General features: G+C 40.8%; 1 protein-coding gene across 1 annotated transcript in view; it reads right to left on the minus strand.

Moving 5' to 3' along the window:
• Positions 1-3,666: 3,666 nt before the first annotated feature.
• Positions 3,667-26,801, minus strand: part of LOC140200269 (NADP-dependent malic enzyme-like) — a 163,517-nt gene continuing 140,382 nt past the window's right edge. Inside the window, exons 11-14 of the mRNA XM_072263357.1 lie at positions 26,003-26,145; positions 25,182-25,355; positions 19,796-19,894; positions 3,667-5,117 (exon numbers count right to left, since the gene is read on the minus strand). Of these exons, the coding sequence (XP_072119458.1) occupies positions 4,956-5,117; positions 19,796-19,894; positions 25,182-25,355; positions 26,003-26,145 (578 nt within the window). The 3' untranslated portion in view covers positions 3,667-4,955. The remainder of the gene's footprint in view (positions 5,118-19,795; positions 19,895-25,181; positions 25,356-26,002; positions 26,146-26,801) is intronic.

The raw sequence follows: 26,801 nt of genomic DNA on the forward strand, positions 1-26,801 counted from the left end.
AGGAGTTCAGTCTAGTCATAACCAACCTCTCAAAAAGCATTTCATCACTGTCCATGTGAGTGTTACCAGGTGATAGTCATTAAGGCAGCCCACATTATTCTTCTTAGGCACTGGTATAATTGTTGCCTTTTTGAAGCTAAGATTTTTTGTCAATTATTTTGCATGATTCTCATTTAGAACTACCTGCAAAAATTGCAGTATAGTTTTTTTATGTAATGTGATTAAAATTTCAATAAGGTATAATTCTCTGTGAAAGGAAAGATCATTTCAGTTACAGGCAAACTAGATTTTCTCATGACTGAATGGAAAATTGAATTATTGAACATATGGAGATAATTTATGAAGATAATATCTAACTAAAATCTAAGAGTATTGTCCTAAATGTGATTAGATAATGCTCAAAACTAAACATTTACATTAATTGCTCAGTCATCAGCTAATTCCACAAAGGCAGAGTTAATTGTTGTGTTCCTTCTGTCATGCCGATTAGGTGAGCTAATCCAGATTGGGAAGGGAGTCTTTAGGTCTCTGGTTCCTTTCACTTAATTATATACTAGTTTTAAATGAATGCACCATTATAAAAATTTTAAAAGAATACTGTACTTGAAAGAGAAAATACTCCTTGCAGCGGGAGAGGGGAGGGTGTGCTTTTGGGAAACTGGGGAATGTGACATAGGCTCACTCAAGACTTGTATCCACAAGGTGTGGACGCAGTAGACAATGAATGACAAGTGCAAGGAGAGTCAATTGATGGAAGGAGTTTGTGCCATTAACTTCACCTGGATTATAGAAATCGCATAGTTTTACTCTACATTATTTGTTCTAGATGAGAAAGCATTGGAATTTTAGCAGCATCTTGAGAATAATTCACAAAACATCAGATACTACATTCTTTCTTGTTTAGCACCTTCTGGTTGGCTTTGCAGTGTCTGAAGTCTGTCATTCTCAGAGCCTGAACCAGCATACTTGCTGACTTACAGGATGCCGTTACTCTCAATGGACCAGGGTTAGACTGATTTCCAGAGCCAAATGAAGGAGCAGTATAGGTTAGTTGATAGCGGGAAATAGGTGAGTGTGCTGTCTTGAAGATAATGGGAGATGGCTTGATGACCTAGCGAGAAGGAATATCGCTGTCCTGAAGCTGCACACCCAACAGCAATGGGGGGACTAGTTTCAGCACCGGGCATTCTCCCTCGACTGCAAACAAGTGCAGTGCGGCTGGGGCCACTATAATTGTTTTAACCTCCAGGCCTGCAGCAGGGCAGGCTCTCTGACCCTGAATCACAGGTATCTGATTCTGCTGTCCTGGCTGTTTCTGTTCAGTTCTCTACACAACATAAGCAAGACCCTGCTCACAATAAATAGTTCTGGACAGGAAATGCATTGGCGTTCTTGCAGAAAAAGAGATTTTCACGTGTTCCAGATCTCTGCCCACGTGTCAGTTATCTGCTCAAGCTTGCCACGTTTTCCTCTTTCAGGAGAGAAATCCACTAAAATAAACCATCTATTTCTTCAGGACAGCTTGTTGTGCTTATGCTGTGTCTCGTGACCTCCGCAGAACAGAGCTGTTCATCGGTTGCATACCTGTGTCCATCAAGTTTCTCTCTGGTGCAAGTCCCTATTCCTGGTACAAGCATACTTGTTGCTGGGCCAAACCTAACCCTAAATATTCCTGAGCTGTTTGGGTGAAAGGAAGGAACAGCTGGATCTTGAGAATTTTAAATGTAACCTGGTGAAGTTGTAATTTCAATAGATTTGCATTTGTTGGCAGCATGTCCTGTGTTTCCTATCATTGAAAATCACAAGGTTTCCTGAGACACACTTCCTTGAAGATGACTCCCACAAGACCTCCAGAATTACAGAAGCAATTCCTTGATTGGAAGGTAATTCTGGAATCAATAATTTTGTGTTAGATAGTTTACTGGTTAACTCTCCCTCCCCCAAGCCCACCTCCCCATCCAGCCTTTCTGGTTTCCTCAACTTTGTGTAGTAACATTCTAATAGGCCACATTATCATCTGGTATGGAGGGTCACTGCACAGGATCAGAAAAAGCTGCAGAAGGTTGTAAACTCTGCCAGCTCCATCATAGATGCTACTCCCCAGCACCTGGGACACTTTCAAAAGGCAATGCCTGAGAAAGACTCACATTCCTTGGGGCATGCTCTCTTCTCATTGGTACCATCAAGGCAGTGGTACAGGATCCTGAAGACACACACTCAACATTTCAGGAACAACTTCTTCCCCTCCGGCATCAGATTTCTGAACAGACAATGAATCCGTGAACACTATCTCATTATTTTTTTCTCTTCTCTATATTTGATTTACTTTTTTTTATATACCTCTTTTTGAAATTTATAGCTTTTATTAAGTGTTGCAAGGTATTGCTGCTGCAAAACAGCAAATGTCATGATATATCTATTACCAATTGTTTGGCGACAATAAAGTACATGTCAGTGATATTAAACCTGATTCTGATTCTGGGTCAGAACTGATGAATTCTCCTCATCTACAACTGGAGTTACTGATGACACTGTTCAGCATCAGCCAAATGCTCCTTTAAAAAGCACGAATTTAAAAGAACAAGATGCATTGAGTTTGTTTAATATAGTTGTATTTGGGTGTTTTTTGTTGGTACTATGACCAGTGATGAACCACAGGGATCAGTGCAGTGAGGAGACCCTTGTTGTTCACCATACTGGGTATGAATGTAAGAGGTGTGATCAGCAAGATAGTGTTGTGAATCACAAGTAAGGTTATCCAGGATATTGATCATATGGAAAGTATCAAATTCCAACAAATGCAAGGTGATGCATTTAGGGAAAGCAAATAGGAATAGGACAAACAAAAGGACATTCGTGAACAGAGGGACCTTGGGGCTCGTCCATAGTTATCTGAAGAGTGGCAACAGTAGTAGATATGGTGAAAAAACAAGCATTTAATGTTTGTTGCCTTCTTAGGCAAGGGAAAGAATATAAAAGTTAAGATATGGCAACTTTACAAAAACTGGTTAGACTGCAGATGGAGTATCGTGTGCTGTTCTGATCACCACACTATTGTAAGGATGTGGTTGTGCTGGAGAAATTCAACAGGATGTTGCCTGGATTGTAGGATTTTCATTATGGAGAGAAATCAGATAAACTGGGTCCGTTTTCCTTGAAGCAAAGGTGGCTGGGTGGGGCGGGGGTGCAACCTGATGGAATTACAAGATTTTAAGAGGCATATACAAGGTGTACAACCAAAAAAATCTTTCCCATGGCAGGAGTATCAAAACAAAGAGAACAGAGTTTTAAAAGGAGAGTGCAAGTGAGTTGGGAGTTTTAAAGGATATCTGAAGATGCAATTTAGTTCTTTCCCAACAAAACAAAAACAGTCATTGATTATCTGGAACATGTTGCCAGAGGGGGTAGTGTATGTGTATGTTTCTGGCTGTACAACTCGAGTAGTAGATCTTCAGACTGTTGTCACTCCAGATCATGGGTTCCCAACCTGGGGTCCATGGACCCCTTGCTTTATGTATCAGTCCAAGGCATGAGAAAGGTTGGAAACCCCTACACTAGGACAATGGCTGTATATTATAGTCAACAATATTATAGAAGTGCAGATAGAAGTGGATATACAGACCTCTGTTTTTTAGGTATTAAAAAAAAACTACAAAGTACATCCTCTACAGTTTTCCAATTTTACTTTTTTTAAACCTACATCAGTACAATGTCTTCCATTTCAGCAGGCATGTCTTAACTGCAGTAAATATACCATAATTGACAAGACTTCAAAAATATATATAATTTACTATGCAGAAAATAAGATCTTTCAGGGTACTGGTGTTTCAGCTACCATCCACAAGTAATACATTTGATCAGATAAGTGTGACAGACCCAACAAACAGAAAATGGCAATAGCTATTCCTCAACAGGAAGTAGCTAAACACACTTGCAATTTGAGATTCTATTTGATTTCATCAGGATTTCAGCACTGGGAAAAGCAACAGATTTTCTCATTTTTGGGAGATCAACAGCTTGCATCCAGGTTGGATGCTGCACAGAACTGGACACTGGAGTTTATTCCACCTCCTTTTGGACCATCTCCTTTCTAAAGATTTCTGTTGTATTCATAGTATTTAGAATTTTTGCATTGAAGGCATCCTCTTGGCATGATGAAAATTCTTTATTTAATGCTAACTCCAACTCTGAACCGCTTTGATCTGTCCAAAAACATCTTTACAAGGGAAATATTAACCTACTGTGGTTGGTTGACTTTAGGTCATCCAAAATAACTTGAATAGATAGTGTCTGCTACTTTATCTAGTTTTCTTCTACAGAATTGAAAGACCGGTATTTGTGGACAACTTACATTAGTGAACTGGAATCTCATTTCAGGCAGTAGCCTTAAGAAAATTCTGGAACCCAAACCGAAATAGTATGAGAAGTAGGAGGGTCATTAATCATGTTCAGAAAATGAAATTAGCTAACATTTTGTGCAAAAATATGTTTAATGCCATAGTTATTTGTCTTTGTCAAACTATACAGTTCAGTGAACCCATGATTTCTAGGCAACTAATGCCTTTTCAATGCCTGTGTTTTGTTCTTTGTAATTGTAATTTTATGGAAAGATAACATGTTCAAATGGCAAAGTTGCTTAAAGTCAACATTGATTACAAAAATGAAATAATAAAATTCCTGAAAAATAAAATCAATATGAAAAGTGCAATAAACCTATTATTGCAGTGCATCTGTTCATGAAGAATAGTATTTGTTACTTTGAAACTAATGAGAGCAGATTGCTTTGAACAAGAATTGTACTTTTTTTCCAGAAAGCAATGCAATAGTCACACCCAAAGAAAACATACTTGATGTGCTTAGTTACCAGGTTTTGATAAGCAATATTTGAGCCAGTAAATTGAAAGAGGCCTTCCAAAATCTTGACAGATTAGAGGGGATTTGAACAACACAAGTAATTACACTTTCTGGATTTCCATTGCATCTTTAGGCCATTCATATTTATCAAATACAAAGGAGTCATAATTGGGGCTGTACATTTGAGAACGAACAAATGCTTCTTTGTCCTCTGGCTCAGGGTACCAGGCAGCAAGGTTATTTTTATAGGCATAGTCCACGATCTATAAAGGGAGGAAAAAAAAAAAAGAGAATCTTTCAGGGATGCAAACTGATGTGACAAAATTTTGCTTCAGGTTAAAGGTTTGCCGATATAGACCTGCCACAATATCAAGCTGTGTGATGAGAATTCAAGTGTTTGACATTAGAGATTTTTAAACCATTGGGGCATTAAGATGATTATTGCTGCATTCCACTATGCTCAGTAAAATATCAATACCTATACTGATGCAGGTCATTTCATTCATACAAGCTCAGCCTGAAAAAAACTTTTGGGAAAGGGATAACATGGTTGACATGCTTGCTGTAAGTACTTGATACAGGCACCTCTGTCTTCAGTCACCACCCCCTCCCTTTACCTCTCCCATCCATTACACACTTCCTGAATACAGGAGGAGCAACGAGTCATGCAAGACAGAATAGAGATATTAGAGAGTAGACATAAACCACATTTTTTAAATCCAAAAAGCAGAAAACCAGTTGCTTGGAAAGAGATCCAATGCCATAATAAGGACAAGGTTACGTATTCACAGTGTTTACAAAATAAAATTTCTTTTTTATGAAGTAATGCCTCAGGTCAGCAAAGCACCTCAGTATGGAGACGTTACTACAGGGCAAAGTGAAGATAAACAGCGGCCTGTTACACATTGTTAGAAGGAAATGTTAAACTATCATATGGTCATCACTGAGAAATGCACATTCTCTTCTGAACTGGAAATCAGAGACACCAGAAAATCTGCAGATGCTGCAAATCCAAAGCAAAACACACACACACACAAAAACAAAAAAATGCTAGTCCCTCCAGTATTTTGTGTGTATTGCTTTGGAAATCGGAGTAGACTTCTGCTGCAACTGGCAAAGTTACTGTAGCAATCTCAGAAACTGTATCTTTCACATATGAAAACCAAAGATATCTTATCATCAAATTAATGTGCAGAAATGAAATATTTTAACACAAACTTTGGCTCATTGATGTATATACACAATGCAGAGAATCAATTGTCAAAAAAATTGATGAAGCTTTTTTAAGCTATTCAAATTTTGATTATCTGGTGTTGAAACATTATCATCTGTGAAATCATGCCAATTACAAAACTAGATAAAGCAAATTCATAATCAACCATGTACTTAATGATGTCACTAATTGTATGCTTCATTTTTTCTGTCACTAAATATGAAACAGAGCTCAAATATTGCACACTATGATCACTGTAGGCCAGTCTCAACATTTTAGGAACAGCTTCTTCTCCTTCGCCATTAGAATTTTGAACGGTCCATGAACCCATGAATGCTACCTCACTCTCATGTTCTCTTCTTGCACTATTCATTTATTTTTAAATTTTTTTTGTAATTTACAGCTTTTTTATGTATTGTACTGAACTGTAGCCACAAAACATCAGATTTCACAACACACACCAGCGATAATAAAACTGACTCTGAGTCGAACTGGAGGTAAGCTGTGCTAGTTGCACTATTTTCTTGTTATTTACAGGGATACACCGGTGATAGCAGAAGATCTGAGTTGCAGGCTCCTCATATATTTCCTAAAGCTGTTGAACATAGAACAGTACAGCACAGTACAGGCCCTTTGGCCCCAATGTTATGCCAACCCTCCAACATCAGTCTAACCTTCTGTCCTAGATAGCCCTCCATTTTCCCTTCATCCATGTGCCTATCTAAAAGTCTCATAAATGTCCCTAATGTATCTGCCTCTAGGTATATTATCTAGAGTTCATCGAGACCTGCATGGATGAGTGTGTGCCTTTGAGAACATCCCGACCATGCCCAAACAAGATGTCACATAGATTAATCAGGAGATTCGCAATCCCTTGAGGGCTAGATATAACATAATTGGCAATGATGCTTCACTCTCTGATCAGCCCAATGGCTTTTATGCAGGCTTTGAAAGGACGAATAACACTACAACTGTGCAAACGTCCTAGTATCTGGTAACCTCGTGATTTCTGCCTCGGAGGCCGATGTCCTACAAGAGGCTGAACCCTTGTAAAGTGTCAAGTCCCAACAGTGACACTGGCAGGGCACTGAAAACCTGTGCTGACCAACTGGCTGGAGTGCTTAAAGACATCTTCAACCTCTTATTGCTGCAGCTGGACGTTCCCAATTGCTTCACAGAGGCATCGATCATACCGGTGCAAAAGAGGAGCAAGATGAATTGCCTTTAAGAGTATTGCCCAGTAGCACTCACATCTACTCTGATGAAGTGCTTTGAAAGGTTGATCACAGCCAGAATTAACTCCTGCATCAGCAGAAGATCTGGACTCGCTGCTGTTTACTGACAGGTCCACAGATGATGCAATTTCACTGAATCTCCTCTGGGCTATGGACCATCAAGACAACAGCAATATCTATGCCAGGGTTCTGTTTATCTATTGTGGCTCGGTGTTAAACAGTATCATCCCCTCATTACTAGCTAACAATACTCAAGACCTGGGCCTCTGTACCTCCTTCTGCAACTGGATTCTTGACTTCCTCATCAGAAGACCAAAGTTAGTATGGATTCGTGATAATATCTCCTCCTCATTGAATCAACACAGGTGCACCTCAGGGATGCATACTTAGCCCACTACTCTACTCTCTCTACATTCATGGCTATGTGCCTAGGAACAGTACAAATGCCATCTACAAATTTGCTGATGACACCACCGTCTGAGAATTTGCCAAGAACAGAGATGAGGAGTAGTAAAGGGATGAAATAGATTAGCTGGTTGAATGGTGTTGCAACAACTACCTTGTACTCAATGTCAGCATGACCAAGGAATTGAATCACCATCTCAGAGAATCTATCCTGGGTCCAACATATTTATGCAATCATGATGAAGGCACTCCCATGACTATACTTCATCAGGAGTTTGAGGAGATTTTGTAGCAAATCTCTACAAGTGTACAATGGACAGCATCATAGTCTGATATGGAGGCACCAATGCACATGAATGTAAGAGGCTTCAGTGGATTGTAGATTCTGCCATCTCCATTAGGGGCAGTAGCCACCCCCCCCCCCCCCCCACCAATGACATCTCCCAAGGTGGTGCCTCAAGAAGACAGCACCAATCACGAAGGACCCCCACCATCGGGGACACGCTCTCTTCTCATTACTACCAACAGGGAGGAAGTGCAGGAATCTGAAGACTAACACTTAATGTCTTAGGGCAGCTTCTTCCCCCCTGCCAGACTTCTGGAAGGTCCATGAACCCATGAACACTACCTTACTATTCATCTTATGCTCTATTTATTTATTTGATTGTAACTTATCAGTAACTTGTTATGCCTGAACTGCACTGTCACAAAACAACAAACTTGCGTGAGTGACAATAAACCTAATTCTGTTTTTAGTCCACCACCCACTTTTCACAGGTGTATTCTTAAAACTCATTAGTTTTGAAAGGCTTTGACCAAAGACCTTAATATTTCTGCAGTCATTCCTTTTGAAACAGTTAACAGTTTGGGCTGAGACCCTTCTGATTGGTCCTAATGGATGTCAATCTGAAATATCAACTGTCCATTTCCTTCCACAGGTGCTGCCTGACCCACCGAGTTCTTCCCATTTAGTTTATACCCAGGGATAGAGATTGTCAAAAGTTCTTCCGAAGTACTTGAAACAGGCCCACCAATTATTTCTGGAGTGTTTGTATTGTCTTCTATACGAAGATTGATGGTTCAGTATTGGTTCAGTTCTCTGCCATTTCCTGTTATTAAACCATTCTCTCTCTCTCTCTCTCCCTCACACACATACACACAGATTCCCATCCGGGATCCATACATCTTAGATGCCAACTAATTTGTTATTTATTTATAGAAGCTCTTGCTGATTGCTTTTAAGTTACTTGCCAGTTTACTCTCAATCAATATTCTCCCCCCTTGCAGGCATTTTTAACCTTATGCTGCTGGGTATGAGAATTCCCAGAACTCTGATCAAACACTAGATTCAGTCATTTGTAATTATTTGCAATAGATTTTAATTTAAATATTTTTCTTGACCTCCTTTTATGAATCACAGATGTTTCATCTTGCTCATCAAATTCATCTTTCAAATTGAGATAAATATCTTCTGAGCATTTTGAATTGTCTAATTAAATATCTACTACTATCTCCTGATCTTTTTCTTAGCTCATTTTCCTGGTTCACCTTCAGATCTTCTGTAATTTCCTTTATTTACACTGGGGACACTTGTTTTGGTGCTGAGCACTGGTTCTCAAATCTCTTTTTGGAATTCTACCATGTTATCATTACTATATAATTGAAGATCCACAGCTGCAAGACCTCCTATTAACTTTAACTCATTATATGGGATCAAGTCTGATAATCTGAAATAACCCTTCCCCAGGTAAAATTTATAATGTTTTTTCTGAGAAACAATCCCTAATTAACTGTACAAATGTCACTTCCACCATATCCTTGCAAGTTTGATTTAAATCAACATACTAAAGTCAACCATGAAAACTGCAGACAGGCTTCTGTCCCTTCCTTTCTAGTCTTGATGAAAGGTCTCAGCTTGAAATGCTGACTCTTTATTCCCCTCTCAGATGCTGCCTAGCTTGCTGAGTTATAGAGTCATCAAACACTAAGCACAGAAACAGGCCCTTCAGCCCATCTAGTCTGTGCCAAACTATTCTGCCTAGTCCCATTCACCTACTCCTGAACCATTATCCTCCATACCGCTCCCATCCATATATTATCTAAAATTTCTCTAAGTGCTGAAATTGAACTCATACCTATCATTTCTGCTGACAGCTCATTCCACACTCTCCACCACCATCTGAGTGAAGTTCCCCCTTATGTTTCCCTCAATTATTTCACCTTCCACCCTTAACCCACTACTTCTAGTTTTCGTCTCACCCAACCTCAATGGAAAAAACTTCTTTGCATTTCCCCTAGCTGTATCCCTCTTAGTTTTGAATACCTCTACCATATCTCCCCTCATTCTCCCATGTTCCAGAGAACAAAGTTCTAATCTATTCAACCTATCCCTATAGCTCAGGTCCTCAAGTTCTGGCAACGTCCTAGTAAATTTTCTCTGCATTCTTTCAATCTGATTGATATCTTTCCCAAAGGTAGGTAACCAGAACTGCACACAATACTCCATGCGAGGTGTTTTATACAACTTCAACATAACATCCCAACTCCTGTGCTCAATATTTTGATTTATGAAGGCCAATGTGGCAAAAGCTCCCTTTATGACTATCTATCTGTGATGCTACTTTTATGGAATTATAGATCTGTATTTACAGATCCCCCTGTTCTACTGCACTCTGCAGCGCCCTACCATTTGCCATGCAAGTCCTAACCCTAATTTGTCCTTCCAAAAGGGCAACACCTCACACTTGTCTGCATTAAACTCCATCAGTTAATTTTGGCCCATTTTTCAGCTGGTCCAAATCATGCTGCAAGCTTTGATGGCCTTCCTCACTGTCCACTACGAACCCAATCTTAGTGTCAACTGCAGATTTGCTAATCCAGTTTACCAAACTGTCATCCAGATAGTTGATCTAGATGACAAAACAAGAACAGACCCAGCACCCATTCTTGTGGCACACCTCTAGTTATAGTCTTCCAGTTAGAGGGGTAAATATCTGCTACCACTCTATGGCTTCTGCCATGCATCCAATGTTGAATCCAATTCAGTACCTTATCCTGAATGCCAAGTGATTGGATCTTTTTAACCAGCCTCCCATGTGGGACCTTGTCAAAGGCCTTGCTAAAGTCCATACAGACAACATCCACTATCTTGCTTGGTAACCGGCTGGAAAAACTCTTAAGATTCGTTAGACATGACCTACCACACACAAAGCCAGTTTGACAATCCAGTATCAGGCCCTATTTACCCAAATACTTATATATCAGGTCTGTTAGAATACCTTCCAACAATTTACCCACCGCTGATGTCAAGCTCACTGGCCTATAATTTCCTGGCTTATCCTTATAGCATTTCTTAAAGAGTGGAACAACATCAGCTGTCCTCCAATCCTCTGGCACCTCACCTGTGGCTAAAGACATTTAAGTACTTCTGTTAGGGACCCAGCAACTTATACACTAGCCTCCTGCAAGGTCCATGGGGCACCTTGTAAGGCACTGGAGATTTATCCACACTAATGTGCCTCAAGATAGCAAGCACCTCTTGCTCCGTAATCTGTATACATAATGAGTTCTTTCGACTAGGCTTATACTCTCTGGAATTTAGAAGATTGGGGGGGGATCTGATTGAAATGTATAAAATCCTAAAGGGATTGGACAGGCTAGATGCAGGAAGATTGTTCCCGATTTTGGGGAAGTCTAGAACCAGGGGTCACAGTTTGAAGATAAAGGGGAATCCTTTTAGGACTGAGATGAGGAACAACTTCTTCACACAGAGAGGGATGAATCTGTGGAATTCTCTGCCACAGGAAACATTTTGTGTGCGTTGTTCTACATTTCCAACACCTGAAAAACCTCATGTTTATAAAATCAGTAGTTTTGCTTGTCACACAGCTTCCAATTCCAATTGTATACTTAGTCCTACTTAGTGGCATCACTTTATGAGTAAGTATTTTTCCCTGCCATGCTATTCCTTATTCCATGTATAATCTATTTTTACCTCCATCACCACTCACAGCCTTCCCTTTTCAACCACCTCCTTTTGCTCTTTGCCTAATTTTTGGGACCATCAACAATATGGAACCATTCAGGGCCCCAGACAGTCCTTCCAGGTGAGGCGACACTTCACCTGTGAGTCGGCTGGGGTGATATACTGCGTCCGGTGCACCCAGTGTGGCCTTCTGTATATATTGGTGAGACCCAACGCAGACTGGGAGACCGTTTCACTGAACCTCTATGCTCTGTCCGCCACAGAAAGCAGGATCTCCCAGTGGCCACACATTTCAATTCCACGTCCCATTCCCATTCTGATGTCAATCCATGGCCTCCTCCACCGTCAAGATGAAGCCACACTTAGGTTGGAGGAACAACACCTTATATTTCGTCTGGGTAGCTTCCAACCTGATGGCATGAACATTGACTTCTCTAACTTCCGTTAATGCCCCTCCTCCCCTTCTTATCCCATCCCTTATTTATTTTTATTCCCTCCCCCCTTTTATTTTCTTCTCTCTCTGTTCCTCTCACAATCACTCCTTGCCTGCTCTCCATCTTCCTCTGGGCTCCCCTCCCCCTTTCTTTCTCCCTAGGCCTCCTGTCCGATGATCCTCCCCCTTCTCCAACTCTGTACCCCTTTTGCCAATCAACTTTCCAGCTCTTAGCTTCATCCCTCCCCCTGCTGTCTTTTCCTATCATTTCAGATCTCTCACTCCCCCTCCCACTTTCAAATCTCTTACTGTCTCTTCTTTCAGTTAGTCCTGACGAAGGTTTTTGGCCCAAAATGTCGACTGTACCTCTTCCTATAGATGCTGACTGGCCTGCTGCGTTCACCAGCATTTTGTGTGTGTGGCTTGAATTTCCAGCATCTGCGGATTTCCTCGTGTTAACAATTTGGAATATTGAGTTCCCAGTCCTGATCACCCTGCAACTTCATCTCAGTATTCACCATGAAATTAAAGTAATTACTTTCTATTTAAGTGTTATCTCACATATCTTGTTACAAATACAATGTGCATTCAGATCAAGAGACACAAGTCTTAAACATTTTACAATTGTTACTTACTGAGGTTCCACTTTCTGCCCCATCCTGGCATGACTTTTGCTTTCATTCACTATCCTGTGTCACTGCTCACTTACCTCTTTTTGATTTATTAAAACTTCAAACCTTATCCCCTTTATTTTAAAAGCCTGATCTATAGCTCTATTTATGCTGCTTGTGTGATTCACCAAGTTAGAAGCCCCAGCATAGTTCAAGTAGCTGTCCTAGTGGAACTGCGTTCTTCCCCAGTGACTGTGACAATACCATGCAAATCATTACATATTTCTCCCAGTCTCTGAGCTTGCTTGCTACATGCTTGCTTTCCCAATTTATTTTTTATTTACAGATACAACATGGTAATTGGCCTTCCAGCCAACAAGCCCACCCCACCCAATTACACCCAGGTGACCAACTAACCTAATAACCAGTACACCTTTGTAACGTGGGAGGGTACTGGAACAACTTCTTCTTCATGTGCCTTGTGCGTTACACACTTGGGCAATCATGGCTCTCCACATCGAACGAACCCTCGCAGCGTCAATGATATCTTGCACACTTAGAGCCGTTAGTTCTTTCACAGTGTCCATATATTTTCTTCTTTGCCTTCCTCTTCCACGTTTCCCAGACATACGGCCTTGCAATGTAAGGCATTCTATTTCTCCCTTTCTGAAGGAATTTAAGTTTCCTCTCATTTAATGTTCTCATTAAAGACCTTTTTGTAATGGGCACGTTGGAGTACTGTCTCATTAGTTACCCTATCTCTACATGATATTTTCAGCATTCTTCTAAGAAACCACATTTCTGTTGCTTCTAAGTTTCTTTAGAGTTCTGATGTTATAGTCCATGTTTTGGATGCATACAGCAAGATTGACCAGGTGTAACGTTTTAGTAGCCTAAGCCTTGTTGTCATAGAAATGTGTCTGTTGGTAAAAATGGGTTTCATTTTTTGGAAGTTGGTTTTGGCAATAACAATTCTTCTTTTTATTTCTACTTTACTTCTAGCATCTTGTGATATAAAGCCAGTCTTTTGTTCAATCTCTTGGTTACTGATGTACAATTGGCAGTTGGGAGTATCCTGCTATTTTGATATTACCATACATTTGGTTTTTTTGTAGTTGACGGTTAGACCAAAATCTGCACTTGTTTGTACTACTTTGTCAAGGAGGATTTGCAGGTCTTCTGCAGCACTTGCTATTAGGGTGGTATTGTCTGCATATCTTACATTGTTGATGTTAGCACCTCCAATTTTTATCCCATCTAGGTCTTCTATTTCTCTGAGAATAATTTCACTATAGATATTAAACAATTCCGGTGAGGCAACACATCCCTGTCTAATTCCACTTTGAATTTTAGTCCAACTGCTTAATTTTGAAGCAGTTGTTGATCCCTTCCGTCAATGTTTAGTTTAGTGAGAATTTGAAATAATTTTTCATGTTGCACTTTGTTGAATGCTTTAGTGAAATCAATAAAACATAAAAAGACATCATTTTGATATTCAATTGTCCTTTCTGAAAGCATTTGTAGTATGAAAATTGCACTCCTAGTTCCTCTGTCCTCAATAAACCCATATTGTAGTTTAGAAGTTTCTTAACTTGTTTTTAATTCAACTCAGAACAATTCTGAACAAAATCTTTATTATGTGACTCATAAGACTGATTGTTCTATAATTTTCACAGTCAATAGTTCCAGGAATTTTTGGCAGGGTTATAAAAACTGATTTCAAGAGATCGTCAGGCAATACACCAGACTCATATATGCCATTAAACAGTTCAAAAAGAATACCTATGCCCAGATCTTCTGGGGCTTGTATCATTTCCACTGAAATTTCATCAGGTCCAGTGGCTTTACCATGTTTCATGCTTTTCATTGCTTTAGTTATTTCTTCTTTGGTAATAGGTGGGCCAGAATTAGGGTACTGGAACATCTAGAGGAAATCCACACAATCATGGGCAGAATGTACAAAATCCTTACAAGTAATCCCTCAACAAGACATTCTTTTCTAGTCCAGCTCTGTCTTTATATACGGTGGTACCCAGTCCTTTCCAATCCAGACTCCTCTCCATTCCAAAAGGAATGCCCTTAGCCTTGGCAGTGGTCAGGCAACAAATCCTTTGGGATTCTGACTCTGTTACAGAGGACAGTGTCTGTTCCCTGAAGTATGCTATTCCAAATGACTAAGTTTCTCATTTCTCCCCTCAGTTAAATGGCCCCTTGTCCATGGTGCCATGGACAGTTAGCATATCTTGTCAGTCCCTATCCTCGATAAATCAGGAGCAGGAACTTTCTGCCTGCTCGACAAGAGTAAATGCTGAGGCAGCGTTACTTTCTCAGTCTCTCTACCTGCCTCTTCTGCAGTAATGCACTCCCGCCCTGGAGCACTGATCAAATCTGTGATAATTAATCTAAGGGGTATTACTGGAATTGTGTCCAGGTAACTCCTGCTGTATCTGGAGTCGGAATGCAGCTCACTGACAGTGACTAATAGTTTCACAAGCAGACAATATTGCTGCCAATATGATCACTGTGAAATCACCTGTTGCAGCTATAACACATTTCCTGCTCGACACTACCACTACTAATTAATTCATTTAAATTTAATTACTTTAGATCATGAAATATAGGAGCAGAATTAGGCCATTTGGCCTATCAGGTGTGCTCTGTTATTTGATCAGGACTGATTCATTTCCCTCTCAACCCCACTCTTCTGTCTTCTCCCTGTAACCTTTCACTTATCAACAATTTATCAACTTCCACATTAAACACAGTCAATGACGTGGCCTCCATAACGACCTGTGACAAAGAGTTCCACAGATCTACCACCCAATGGCTGAAGAAATTCCCCCTATTTCCATTTTAAATAGATGGCCTTCTATTCTGAGATTGTGCCCTTTAGTCCTAGACTCCACCACTATAGGAAACATCCTCTCCACATCTACTGTCTAGGCCTTTTAACATATAATAGATTTCACTGAGACCCCCACCCCATTCTTCTAAATACCAGCGACTACAGGTCCAGAGCCATCACTTTTCATATAAATCTTTCATTCCCAGAATTAATTTTGTGAACCTCCTTTCAACCCTCTCCAACGTCAGAACATCACTTCTTAGATAAAGAGCCCAAAACTGCTGACAATACTCCAAGCAAAGACTCACCAGGCCCTTATAAAGCCTCAGAATTACATCCTTGTTTTTATATTCTCATCCTCTCAAAATGAATCGGCCTTACATTGCATTTGCCTTCCTCACCACCAACTCAACCTGCAGGTTGACTTTATGTCCCTTTGCAAATCTGATTTCTGAATGTTGTCCCCACTTAGGAAACAGTCTATGCTTTTATTCCTTCTATCAAAGAGCATGACCATACATTTCCCCGACACTGCATTCCATCTGTCACTTCTTTGCCCATTCTCCTAACTTGTCTAAGTGCTTCGGCAGCCTCCCTGCATCTCAACACAACCTGCTGCTCCACCCATCTTTGTGTCGTCTGCAAACCTGGCCACAAAGCCATCAATTCTGTCGTCCAAATCATTGACATACCACGTAAAAAGGAGCAGACCCAAAACCGACCCCTGTGGAAAACCACTTGTCATCAGCAGCCAGTCAGAGGATGCTCCCTTTATTCCTACTCTGTCTCCTGCCAATGCTATATCCTTGCTAGCATCTTTCCTGCACTTCCATGGAGTCTTATCGTACTAAGCAATCTCAGGTGCGGCACCTTGTCAAAAGTCTTCCGAAAATCCAAGTACACAACATCCACCGATTCTTCTTGCTTGTCCATCTTGTTATTTCCGCAAAGAATTCCAACTGATCTCTCAGGCAAGATTTCTCCTTAAGAAAACTATAGTACCTTTGGTCTATTTTATCAAGTGCCCCCAAAACATCATTCTTAACAGTCAACTCCAGCAGCCCAGCTATTGAAGACAGGCTAATGGCCTACAATTTCCTTTCTTCTGCCCACTCCTTTCTTTATGGGTGGCATGACATTTTCAATTTTTCAGTCCTCCAGAACCATGCCAGAATCTACTGATTCTTAAAAGATCACAACTAATGCTGCCACAATCTCTTCAGCTCCCTCTTTCAGAACCCTGGGGTATACATCACATGGTCCAGGTGCTTTACCTACCTTCAAGACATTTCAGTTTCTCAAGCACCTTCTCCCTAGTAATAGCAACTGCACTCACTTCTGTCCCCAACACTCTCGAATATCTAGTATACTGGGTAGTGTCTTCCGCAATGAAGATTGATGCTAAATACTTATTCAGTTTGTCTGCCATTTCCTTGTCTCCCATTACCATCTCTCCAGCATCTTTTTTCATTGGTCCAATATCTACCCTTGCCTCTCTATTACTCTTTATATATCTGGAAAAAAAACTTGGTACCCTCTTTGATATTACTGGCTAGATGAACTTCATATTTTATCTTGTCCATCCTTGTTTTTTTTTTAAAGTTGCCTCCTGTTGGTTCTTAAGTTTCCCAGTCCTCTAAATTCCTACTAATTTTTTTGCTCTATTATATGCTCTGCCATTTGCTTTTACGTTGGCTTCGACTTTCCTTGGCAGCCATGGTTGTGTCATCTTGCCTTAAGAATACTACTACTTTTGGACGTATCTATCCTGAGCCTTCCGAATTTCTCTCAGGAACTCCAGCCATTGCTGCTCTGCTGTCATCCCTGATAGTGTTCTCTTCCAATCAACTTTGGTCAGGTCCTCTCTCAACTCTGTAATTCCCTTTCCTCCAGAGACATCCTGACACATGTGACTCTAACTTCTCCCTCTCAAATTATCATATTATGATCACTGTCACCGGAGGGTTCCTTTATCTTAAGGTCCCTAAACTGGTTCATTACACAACATCCAACCCAGAATAGCTGATCCTCTAGTAGGGTCAATCACAAGCTGTTAAGCTATCTCATCGGCATTCCACAAAATTCTCCCTCTAGGGATCCAAAATCAGCACCAACCTGATTTTCCTAATCTACCTGCATATTGAAATCCCTTGTGATTATTGTAATATTGCCCTCCTGATGTGCATTTTCTATCTCCTGTTGCAATTTGTAGCCCACCTCCTGGCTATTGTTCAGAGGCCTGTATGTGACTCTCACAAGAGTCTTTTTACCCCTGCCGTTCCTTAGCTCTATTCACAATGGTGCTACATCTTTAAATCCTATGTCACCTCTAAGGATTTGATTACATGTTTTATCAACAGACCCACACCACTCCCTCTGCCTACTTAACTGTCCTTTCAATACAATGTGTATCCTTGGATGTTAAACTCCCAACTATAATCTTCTTTCAGCCACAACTCAGTGATGCCCACAGCATCATACCTGCAAATCAATATCTGCACTACAAGATATCTACTTTATTCCATATACTGTGTGCATTCAAATATAACACCTTCAGTCCTCTACTTGTCTCCCTTTTCTATTTTGTCCTCTTGTGACACTGCAACCCATCCCACTGACTGCAATCTTTCCCTATCATCTGCCTGTCCTTCCTGACAGTCTCACTATACACCGCCTCTGCTTGTAAACCAACTGCCCCATCCTTAACCCTACCACTCAGTTTCCCACCTCCCTGCCAAATTAGTTTAAACCCTCCCCAGCAGTTCTGGGGAGGCCTGCAAGGATATTGGTCCCTCTTGAGTTCAGACGTAACCTGTCTCTTTTATACAGGTCATACCTTCCCCAGGAGAGCGCCCAATGATCCAGAAACCTGAAACCCTGCGGCCTGCATCAATTCCTCAGCCACGCATTCATCAGGCAAATCATCCTATTCTTACCCTCACTGGCATGGCAACCCAGAGACTACTACTTTGGAAGTCCTGGTTTTCAACTTTCTACCAAGCTCCCCAAAGTCTCCCTTCAGGACACCCTCCCTTTTCCTACCTATCTCATTGGTGCCAATGTGTACCAAGACTTCTGGCTGCTCATTCTCTCCCTTTAGGTTGCAGGGGGGCCAATCCGGGACATCCTTGACCCTGGCACCTGGGAGGCAACATGCCATCTGGGTGTCGCTGTCGCATCCACAGAATCTACGCCTACTCCTCTAACTATGAAATCCCCCATCACTACTGCATTCCTCTTCTTCCCCTTCCCCCCTACGCCACAGCACCACACTCAGTGCCAGAGATACAGTTGCTGTGGTTTCCCCGGTAGGTTATCTTTCCCCCTCCCCCAACAGTATCCAAAGTGGTATACATATTATTGTTGTGGCGCGTGGCCAAGTGGTTAAGGCATCAGTCTAGTGATCTGAAGGTCGCTAGTTCCAGCCTCGGCTGAGGCAGCGCATTGTGTCCTTGAGCAAGGCACTTAAACACACATTGCTCTGCAAAGACACCGGTGCTAAGCTGTATGGGTCCTAATGCCCTTCCTTTGGACAACATCGGTGGCGTAGAGATGGGAGACTTGTAGCATGGGCAACTGCCGGTCTTCCGTACAACCTTGCCCAGGCCTCAGTCATCATCGATGGACAGCTGAAGATAACTATTATTGAGGGATACCACAGGTGTACACTGCACTGGCTGCCTACTTCCTTTTCCTCTCCTGACAGTCACTCAGGTACCTGCCTCCTGCAACTGAAGGGTGACTACCTCCTTGTAGCTCCTATCAATCACCTCCTCATTCTCCCACATGAGCCAAAGTAATTTTATACAAGGTTTCCTCAGCTATATCACAGTACCCTGATCTTCAAATCTCTTGGCCAGTCAGAAGATCTGAAGACAAAAACATTGGGAAGAATTACCCATCAATCTATCTAGTACCTTGTGATATCATAATGCAGCACTGAGAGCAAGGAGCAGGTTGTGACTGAGCTTCACCCTGCGCCCCCGCCCCCCCGAATTACATTACAAATTTCATTTGATTAGGTTTTGTGTCAGTATCTGATCCAAAGTTACAGCAATTATGTTCAAAGTTTTAATCAGAAGCTTGAAATAAAGGAACAAATTAGAAAATAAATAATCCAGGGTAATTTTTTCCTGGAATTCAGCTATGTTTTAGTTCTTCTGCTTCGCATGTGCAGAATTTAATTATTTTATCAAATGAAAATATTTCCATACCTTTGTAGCAATCTTGAATGAAACATCCCTTATGGTGTTAAGTGGAGGATACATACGTCCTTCTGCAAGATGCTTTTCTGTTACTATTTCAGCAATAACCTGAGTAAGAAAAAACCTCAAATCAGCCAAACCGTAAGCACACGTGCAGAAAGTCTGCCTGGGCATCACTAATTTATTGGTCATCTTGTTGGTTTATCAGCACTAATAGTTCACTCACCATTCTTTTGTTAAATATAATTAATTAGAGCTCTTTTCAAAAGGGTTACTTCTGTGTTGGATTTGTCTATTTTTTGTGCAATTGGTATATTTGAATGAGGTCATGTTACAATTTGAAGAAAATTTGGATTTTGGTAAAAGTATGTTACAAAGCACACTGAGGATCACGGGCTCTCATGCCTTATGGGGTGGGTGGGTGGTTTCAAATGTTCAGCAGTCCTTCCTCTGCAAATAGTATTGGATTTTGAGTGTCCAGTAAGAAGACATTGACATTGCTTCACCTACTCTGCAATCAAGTGAGGATTTTGCAGAGACAGCATTGGTGCCAATGAACTTAGTGTCAGGTTTGTTGTTTTAGTCTTTGATTGGTCCTTTTCCTCAGAGAGCTGTTACACTGTAGCTGATGGTGAATTCTGTATTTCATGTCTGTGTTGGAAGGCCATTCGGTTACATTGTTGGGGCAATTTTAATGCCAATTTATACAATATCTCATCATCCTCCTGTGTATATTCCATATCCCCTCATCGTCTTCACATTCAGGTGAATACCCAAAAGTCTCCTAACCTCCTACTCCTGGTAATCTGTTCCAGACACCTACCATTCTGGCTAAAACAAAACCTTGGCTCTCAAGTCACCTTTAAATTTCCTTCCTCTAACATTAAAAACATATCCTCTGGAGTTTCATATTTCTACTCTGGGGAAAGGATTCTGTCTACCACATCTATGCTTCACATAATCTAAAAAAAAAAAAAAAAAACACCTCTATCAGGTCTTCCCTCAGCCTCCAGCATTCTGGGGCAAGGGTTTCCAACCTAGGGTCCATGGATCTCTTGGTTAATGGTGAGGTTCCATGCATAAAAAGGGTTGGGAACCCCTGCTCTAGGGAGAGCAACTCCAGTTTGTCCAAACTTTCCTTACAGCTTATACCCTCTAATTCAGGGGTCCCCAACCTTTTCTGGACCGGTTTAATATTGACAATATTCTAGCGGACTGGCCGACTTGGGGGGGAGGGGGTGTTCAAGTAGGGTTAAAGTCACATTACAGTTAGGGTTGCCAACTTTCTCACTCCCAAATAAGGGACAAACGTAGCAGTCAAATCCGGGACATTTGTGTTTACTCCATAAAGACTACCCACATGACCATGAAGCCTTGCACAAGCACCTGTGTGCACATGCGTGACGTGCGCATATGTGATGTGCACATGCACATACGTGCCGATTTTTTCTTTCTCCCACAAATCGCTTTTGGCTTAATCTTCCCGACTACACTGTACATACATTATTTTTACTTTATATAGGCTGTGAATTTATCATATCATTCCTGTTTTTACTATATGTTAGTGTTATTTTAGGTGTTATGTGTTATTTGGTATGATTTGGTAGGTTATTTTTTGGGTCTGGGAACACTCAAAAATTTTCTCATACAAATTAATGGTAATTGCTTCTTCGCTTTCTGCCATTTCAGCACTAAAGGTTTCATAGGAACGCTCTACCTTAGCAGGGGAAATACGGAACAAGGGCAGTCCCATATGTGACAAACCAACTTAGCCCAATATACGGGATGTCCCGGCAAATACGGGACAGTTGGCAATCCTATGTTCGAGTTCAACAGTGCATGACAAGGAATGAGGAAAGGTGCAGCTGACTCATATCGTTTCCTCACGACCTGGTAGCACATGCTTTGCGGCCCGGTGGTTGGGGACCGCTGCTCTAATCCAGGTAGTATTCTGGTAAAGCTCTTCTGCAGTCTCCACCTCCTTCCTATAATGAAGACTATACTATTACTATGGAGGTGGTGGTGGATTTTGGGGTGACCAGAACCATATAAAGGGTTCCAAGACCCGTATGACTGAAACTTTTTTTTTAAATATATAGCTGCAGCACGACTTCTTATTGTTATACTCAACACCAATGAAGACACCTTCCTTATCACATTATCTATTCATGCAGCCACTTTATGAACTGTGAACCCGGACTCCACGATCCCTCTGTACCTCAATGCTTCTACCAGTAAGTGTATACTTTCTCTGTTCATTTGCCTCCCAAAGTGCAACACCTCACACTTTTCTGGATTAAATTCCATCTTCCCCTTCTCTGTCGATACCTGATATTGATCCATATCCCACTGTACTGTTTGATAGTCCTTTTACACCGTCCACAACTCTGGTGTCATCTGCAATCTTGCTAATCCACTCATTTACATTTCCATCCAAATTATTTATATTCAAAATGCAATATATCCAAAAACGCAATTCACCCTGGCTCCCATGCATCTTTATCTTCTGAATCTATGTACCATGGGGATCTTATCAAGTGCCTGACTGAAGTCCATGTAAAAACATCCACTACCTTAAGTTCATCATGCCCCCTTGTCACCTCCTCAAAATAACTCAATCAACTTGTAAGGCATGAGTTATCCTGCACAAGGCCATATTGACTGTCTCTAAGGACACCATGCCTTTCCAAATGCTCTTAAACTCTATCCTTCAGTATTCTTTTCAATTGCTTTTCCACTGCTGACTTGAGACTCCCTGGTCTATAATCACCCAAATTATCCCATGTCCTTTCTTAAACAATGACACATTTGCTTCTCTCCAGTTCTCTGGCACCTCACCTGTTGCTAGTGAGAGCACAAGGATCTTTTTCAAAACGGCAGAAATCTTCTCAATGTTCTATGATCTATGCCATTAGGACCTGGGAAGTTAACCATGTTAATACAGAACCAGCACTACCTCCCCAATCTCAAAATGTCCCAGCATGTCCTACTGTCTTGTTACATACCTCGTGGTCATGTGACAGTCTTCACTATCCTCCAAATCCATGCCCTTGGTAAATATCGACACAAAGTACCCACTTAGTACATTAGCCACATGTTCCAACTCCAAGTACAAATTCCCTCTTTTATCTTTGAGTGAACCTACCCTCTCCATAGTTACCTTCTTTTTTGTTCATTTTTGTTCAAGTACAAATTGCCTAGGGAGTTCCCTTGATTCTGCTCACTAAGGACACTTAAGGCCCTTTTAGCCTTCCTAGTCACCTGTTTCCCAGGTTGTTAATTCCAATCTTCATTGTTTGTTGGTGGTGTGCTGGGGAAAGGATAGCAGAGAATTTTTATTTTGAACGAGCCAACTACGATTTGGAAATCAGTTTCCAAAAATGCACATATTCAAGCATTATTCCTATTTTGTAATTCAGTAACTGAAATTGGGTAACCTTGGTTCTGGTAATATGATAGAAGCTAGAAAGATTAACAGACTTTGAGTAATGATACATCCTTTCTTGACCACAGCTGGCTCTGAGTTTGGGGTTGAGTTGAACCTATTGGCTGGATCCAGACTTTATGTAGCAAGCAAAGAAAAGTGTTGAATTTCTGAGAACAAACAAATATTTCTCAGCGGATGGAATGAAAGGATTTTATTACGTCTTGGTCTTCGAATATTTTTCTTGGAATTGCCAAGTGATAAAGATATTGACCATTGTACTGCAGATACTACACTGCCATTCCAGGGGCAGCTCTTCACTGTCTTGGGAGGAGGTAGCTGAGGAAAACCTAAACGATGACTTTTCCAGTGGTGGTTGGAATGGAGACCACTTTAATTACTTTATTGGTATTCTTTGTAAAGATTGGCATGATTATGGTACTTCTGAGGTTTCCTGGCATAGGTTCTATTCCCAAATGAGCTAAAGAACTCCCTCAACTGTCAGCTTTGGGTAGTGGGATTGAAACTGTAACACCCTGATGAAGAATTTACTGCTATGCTGTAGGTATTTCATTTTAGCAGTTCTGTAAGAGTGGTCTGTTCTACTTTCAGACTGTTTGGGTTTGAGCTGAGATAAGAGGCTTTGTTGTTCAACTTAGGAATGTGGCATCAGCCAATCAGGATGGTAGGAATTGGGAGAAGGTTCTGAAGAATGCTGGGCGGGGAAGTTCTGTGAGGGACACTGGTGTGGGTTGAGGTCTTCTTTGGCAGGAGGTGGGAGAAGACAGAAGGGAAGATAGCTGAGGGTGCTGTGCCTGTTGTACAAGGTGCTTTGTGCAGATGAATTGCTTCAAGGAGGAAGGACAAGTACTCCTTTGGGAGACCCATTTGTTTGAGATGGATTTCAAGTGGCATTCGGAAGGTGGTGTGTGTTTTCACACAGACTGAGGGCTCAGCGCATGAGTGACAGTCAAATTCAAGATGATCTCCAACTTAAGCACACATTTGACTGTTTAAGAAAAATGGGCCCTTTTTGTTTTTCTTTTCTTTCTTTCCTTTAATAACTGCTTGCTTAAGTTGACATTCTTAAATACATTTCTTTATAATTGTATGCAGTGTACAATCTGTTATTTCTTGCCGACGGGCGATTGCCAGGGGGCAGTAAATCACACAGCATTCACATAAACCAGGGTTTGGATATACGAGACATCCCAACCTTTGGCAGGACCAAAGTCGTATACACCCTAGAGGTATGAAAGCTGAGAAAGCTGGGTTTCCTCGCCACAGAGCCCAGTAGGCTGCTAGCAAGGGTCTAAAAAGCCGCATTTCCAGAGATGCACAATAAAAAGGGGTTTCAAAGCTAATATGGTGTACCTTTTTGTTCTCCCTTCTGGAAAAGATGTACATGCCATCTTACTCCTGGAGCTGGCCATCTCCAGCATGCTTTGTCTTGGTCAGCCAGCCAATGTCATTGTGACTAACTCCAAACCCCTGGGCTAATAGGGCTATGCTCAGTCTGTTGCTGTTGGACTTGTCCTGAAGTTCTTGAAGGTCTTGAATTTTGAACTACAGAGTGGAAGATGCTTATGCATGCATCCTTTTAATATAAACTTGTTCCAAGAGTGATGTGCAATTGTCACTCCTTGGATCAATGTGAACTAGTTCTTTGAACAACGTTCCAAAGCAATGGCTGTCATGAAAAGGCACAAGTATGATTGGTGACTGGAAGTGTCCAACTGAATTTCTAGAGTTAAGTGGTTTGAGCCAGAAACACCGCAGAAATTCCAAAAATAAATTATTTGCACATACATAGCACTGAAAAAAAATACACAAAACTGAATTTCCAAGCCCATGTATTTTAACTTATAGCTGCATATTTGTTTTTGCAAAATAGCATGTTCATTTTTATAGACTTTAATATTAAACATGGCACTGTGATTAAAAAAAAACTGGGAACCCATTGACACAAACCTCAGCTGCAAGTAGGAAGATGTCATCGTCTATATGCCGCATTCCACATGTGATAGCTCCAAGCGCAACACCAGGGAAAACATAAGCATTGTTACCCTGACCTGGGACAAAGGTACGGCCATCAGCAAGGGTTACAGGATTGAATGGACTGCCACTAGCAAATATTCCACGGCCCTGCAAATAGATTGCATTTATTACTGATAATCAGCATATCAAAAGGTGTGTAACCATATCCTACTGTTAAATACTTTGTCAATTATTTTACCGCTATGAAGAAAATGCTTTATTTTAGAACAAATTCACAGTTTGATAACTCTATGTAATCTCAGAATCTAATATAAATATCCTCCCAATCCTGCTTCGATTATCTACTGTTACTACATTATAAAAATATAAGGCTAGGTACAAATAGTTGGAAGGAGTGAGGTTAAGAAACTCTATTTCATCAAATTAAACGATGTAATTCAAGTGTTCAACAAATTAGTCTTATTAGATGCTCATTCATTTGCAACAGATAGACTGGCAAAAATGAAGATGAAGACTGAAGAAACTATGACATTATAATGTTTAAAGTATTCTAAAAAAAATCAGTCTTATTAGATGCTCATTCATTTACAACAGATAGACTGGCAAAAATGAAGATGAAGACTGAAGAAACTATGACATTATAATGTTTAAAGTATTCTAAAAAAATCTAACTTTTACTCTAGGGTATTTCACTTGGAAGCAACCTGGATTTAATGCATCCAACAAATAAATGTTTCTCATCAACTCCTCTACTTCAAATTGAGAAGGTAACCAAATACCAGGTGGGATCTTACATCTGTCAGGCGATAGCATTGCTCTGCTGTGCATTCTGCCTTGCTCGTAGGGTTACTTAATGCAAAAATAAGCGGATGTTTATTGAATGAAGCCATGTTCTTTATTATCTGCTCCGTAAATGCTCCTCCAATGGCTGCGACTCCTTGAAAAAAAATAACAATTATTTCACCTCAACTGCTGTTGTATTAAAGTATTTGCAGAAAAGAAGACATATTTATCCCAGGAAATGGAATTCTCCCACTGTTTAATGGGACATTACAATATAGTTACCATGATGTCCTCCGTTTTAAGAGTGTTAAAAACTGGCCTGCATGATTCATAGAATTTGCCATTGGCATTCTTGCATTGACCTATGGGAACTGGATCAGCAGTGAGGAGGAGATACTTTATACTTCATTGTCACCAAACAATTGATAATAGAACGTACAATCATCACAGCAATATTTGATTCTGTACTCCCTGGAGTACAAATTGATAGTAAATATTAAAAACTTAAATTATAAATCACAAATAGAAAATAGAAAAATGGAAAGTAAGGTAGAGCAAAAAAAACCCAGAGGCAGGTCTGGATATTTGGAGGGTATGGCCCAGATCCAGGTCAGGATCCATTCAGCAGTCTTATCACAGTTGGAAAGAAGCTGTTCTCAAATCTGGCTGTACGAGTCTTCAAGCTTCTGAACCTTCTCCCGGAGGGAAGAGGGACGAAAAGTCTGTTACATAGAAACATAGAAAATAGGTGCAGGAGTAGGCCATTCAGCCCTTCGAGCCTGCACCGCCATTTATTATGATCACGGCTGA

The sequence above is a fragment of the Mobula birostris genome, chromosome 7 (genome assembly GCF_030028105.1).
Source record: "Mobula birostris isolate sMobBir1 chromosome 7, sMobBir1.hap1, whole genome shotgun sequence".
In the NCBI taxonomy this organism is placed as follows: Eukaryota; Metazoa; Chordata; class Chondrichthyes; order Myliobatiformes; family Myliobatidae; genus Mobula; species Mobula birostris.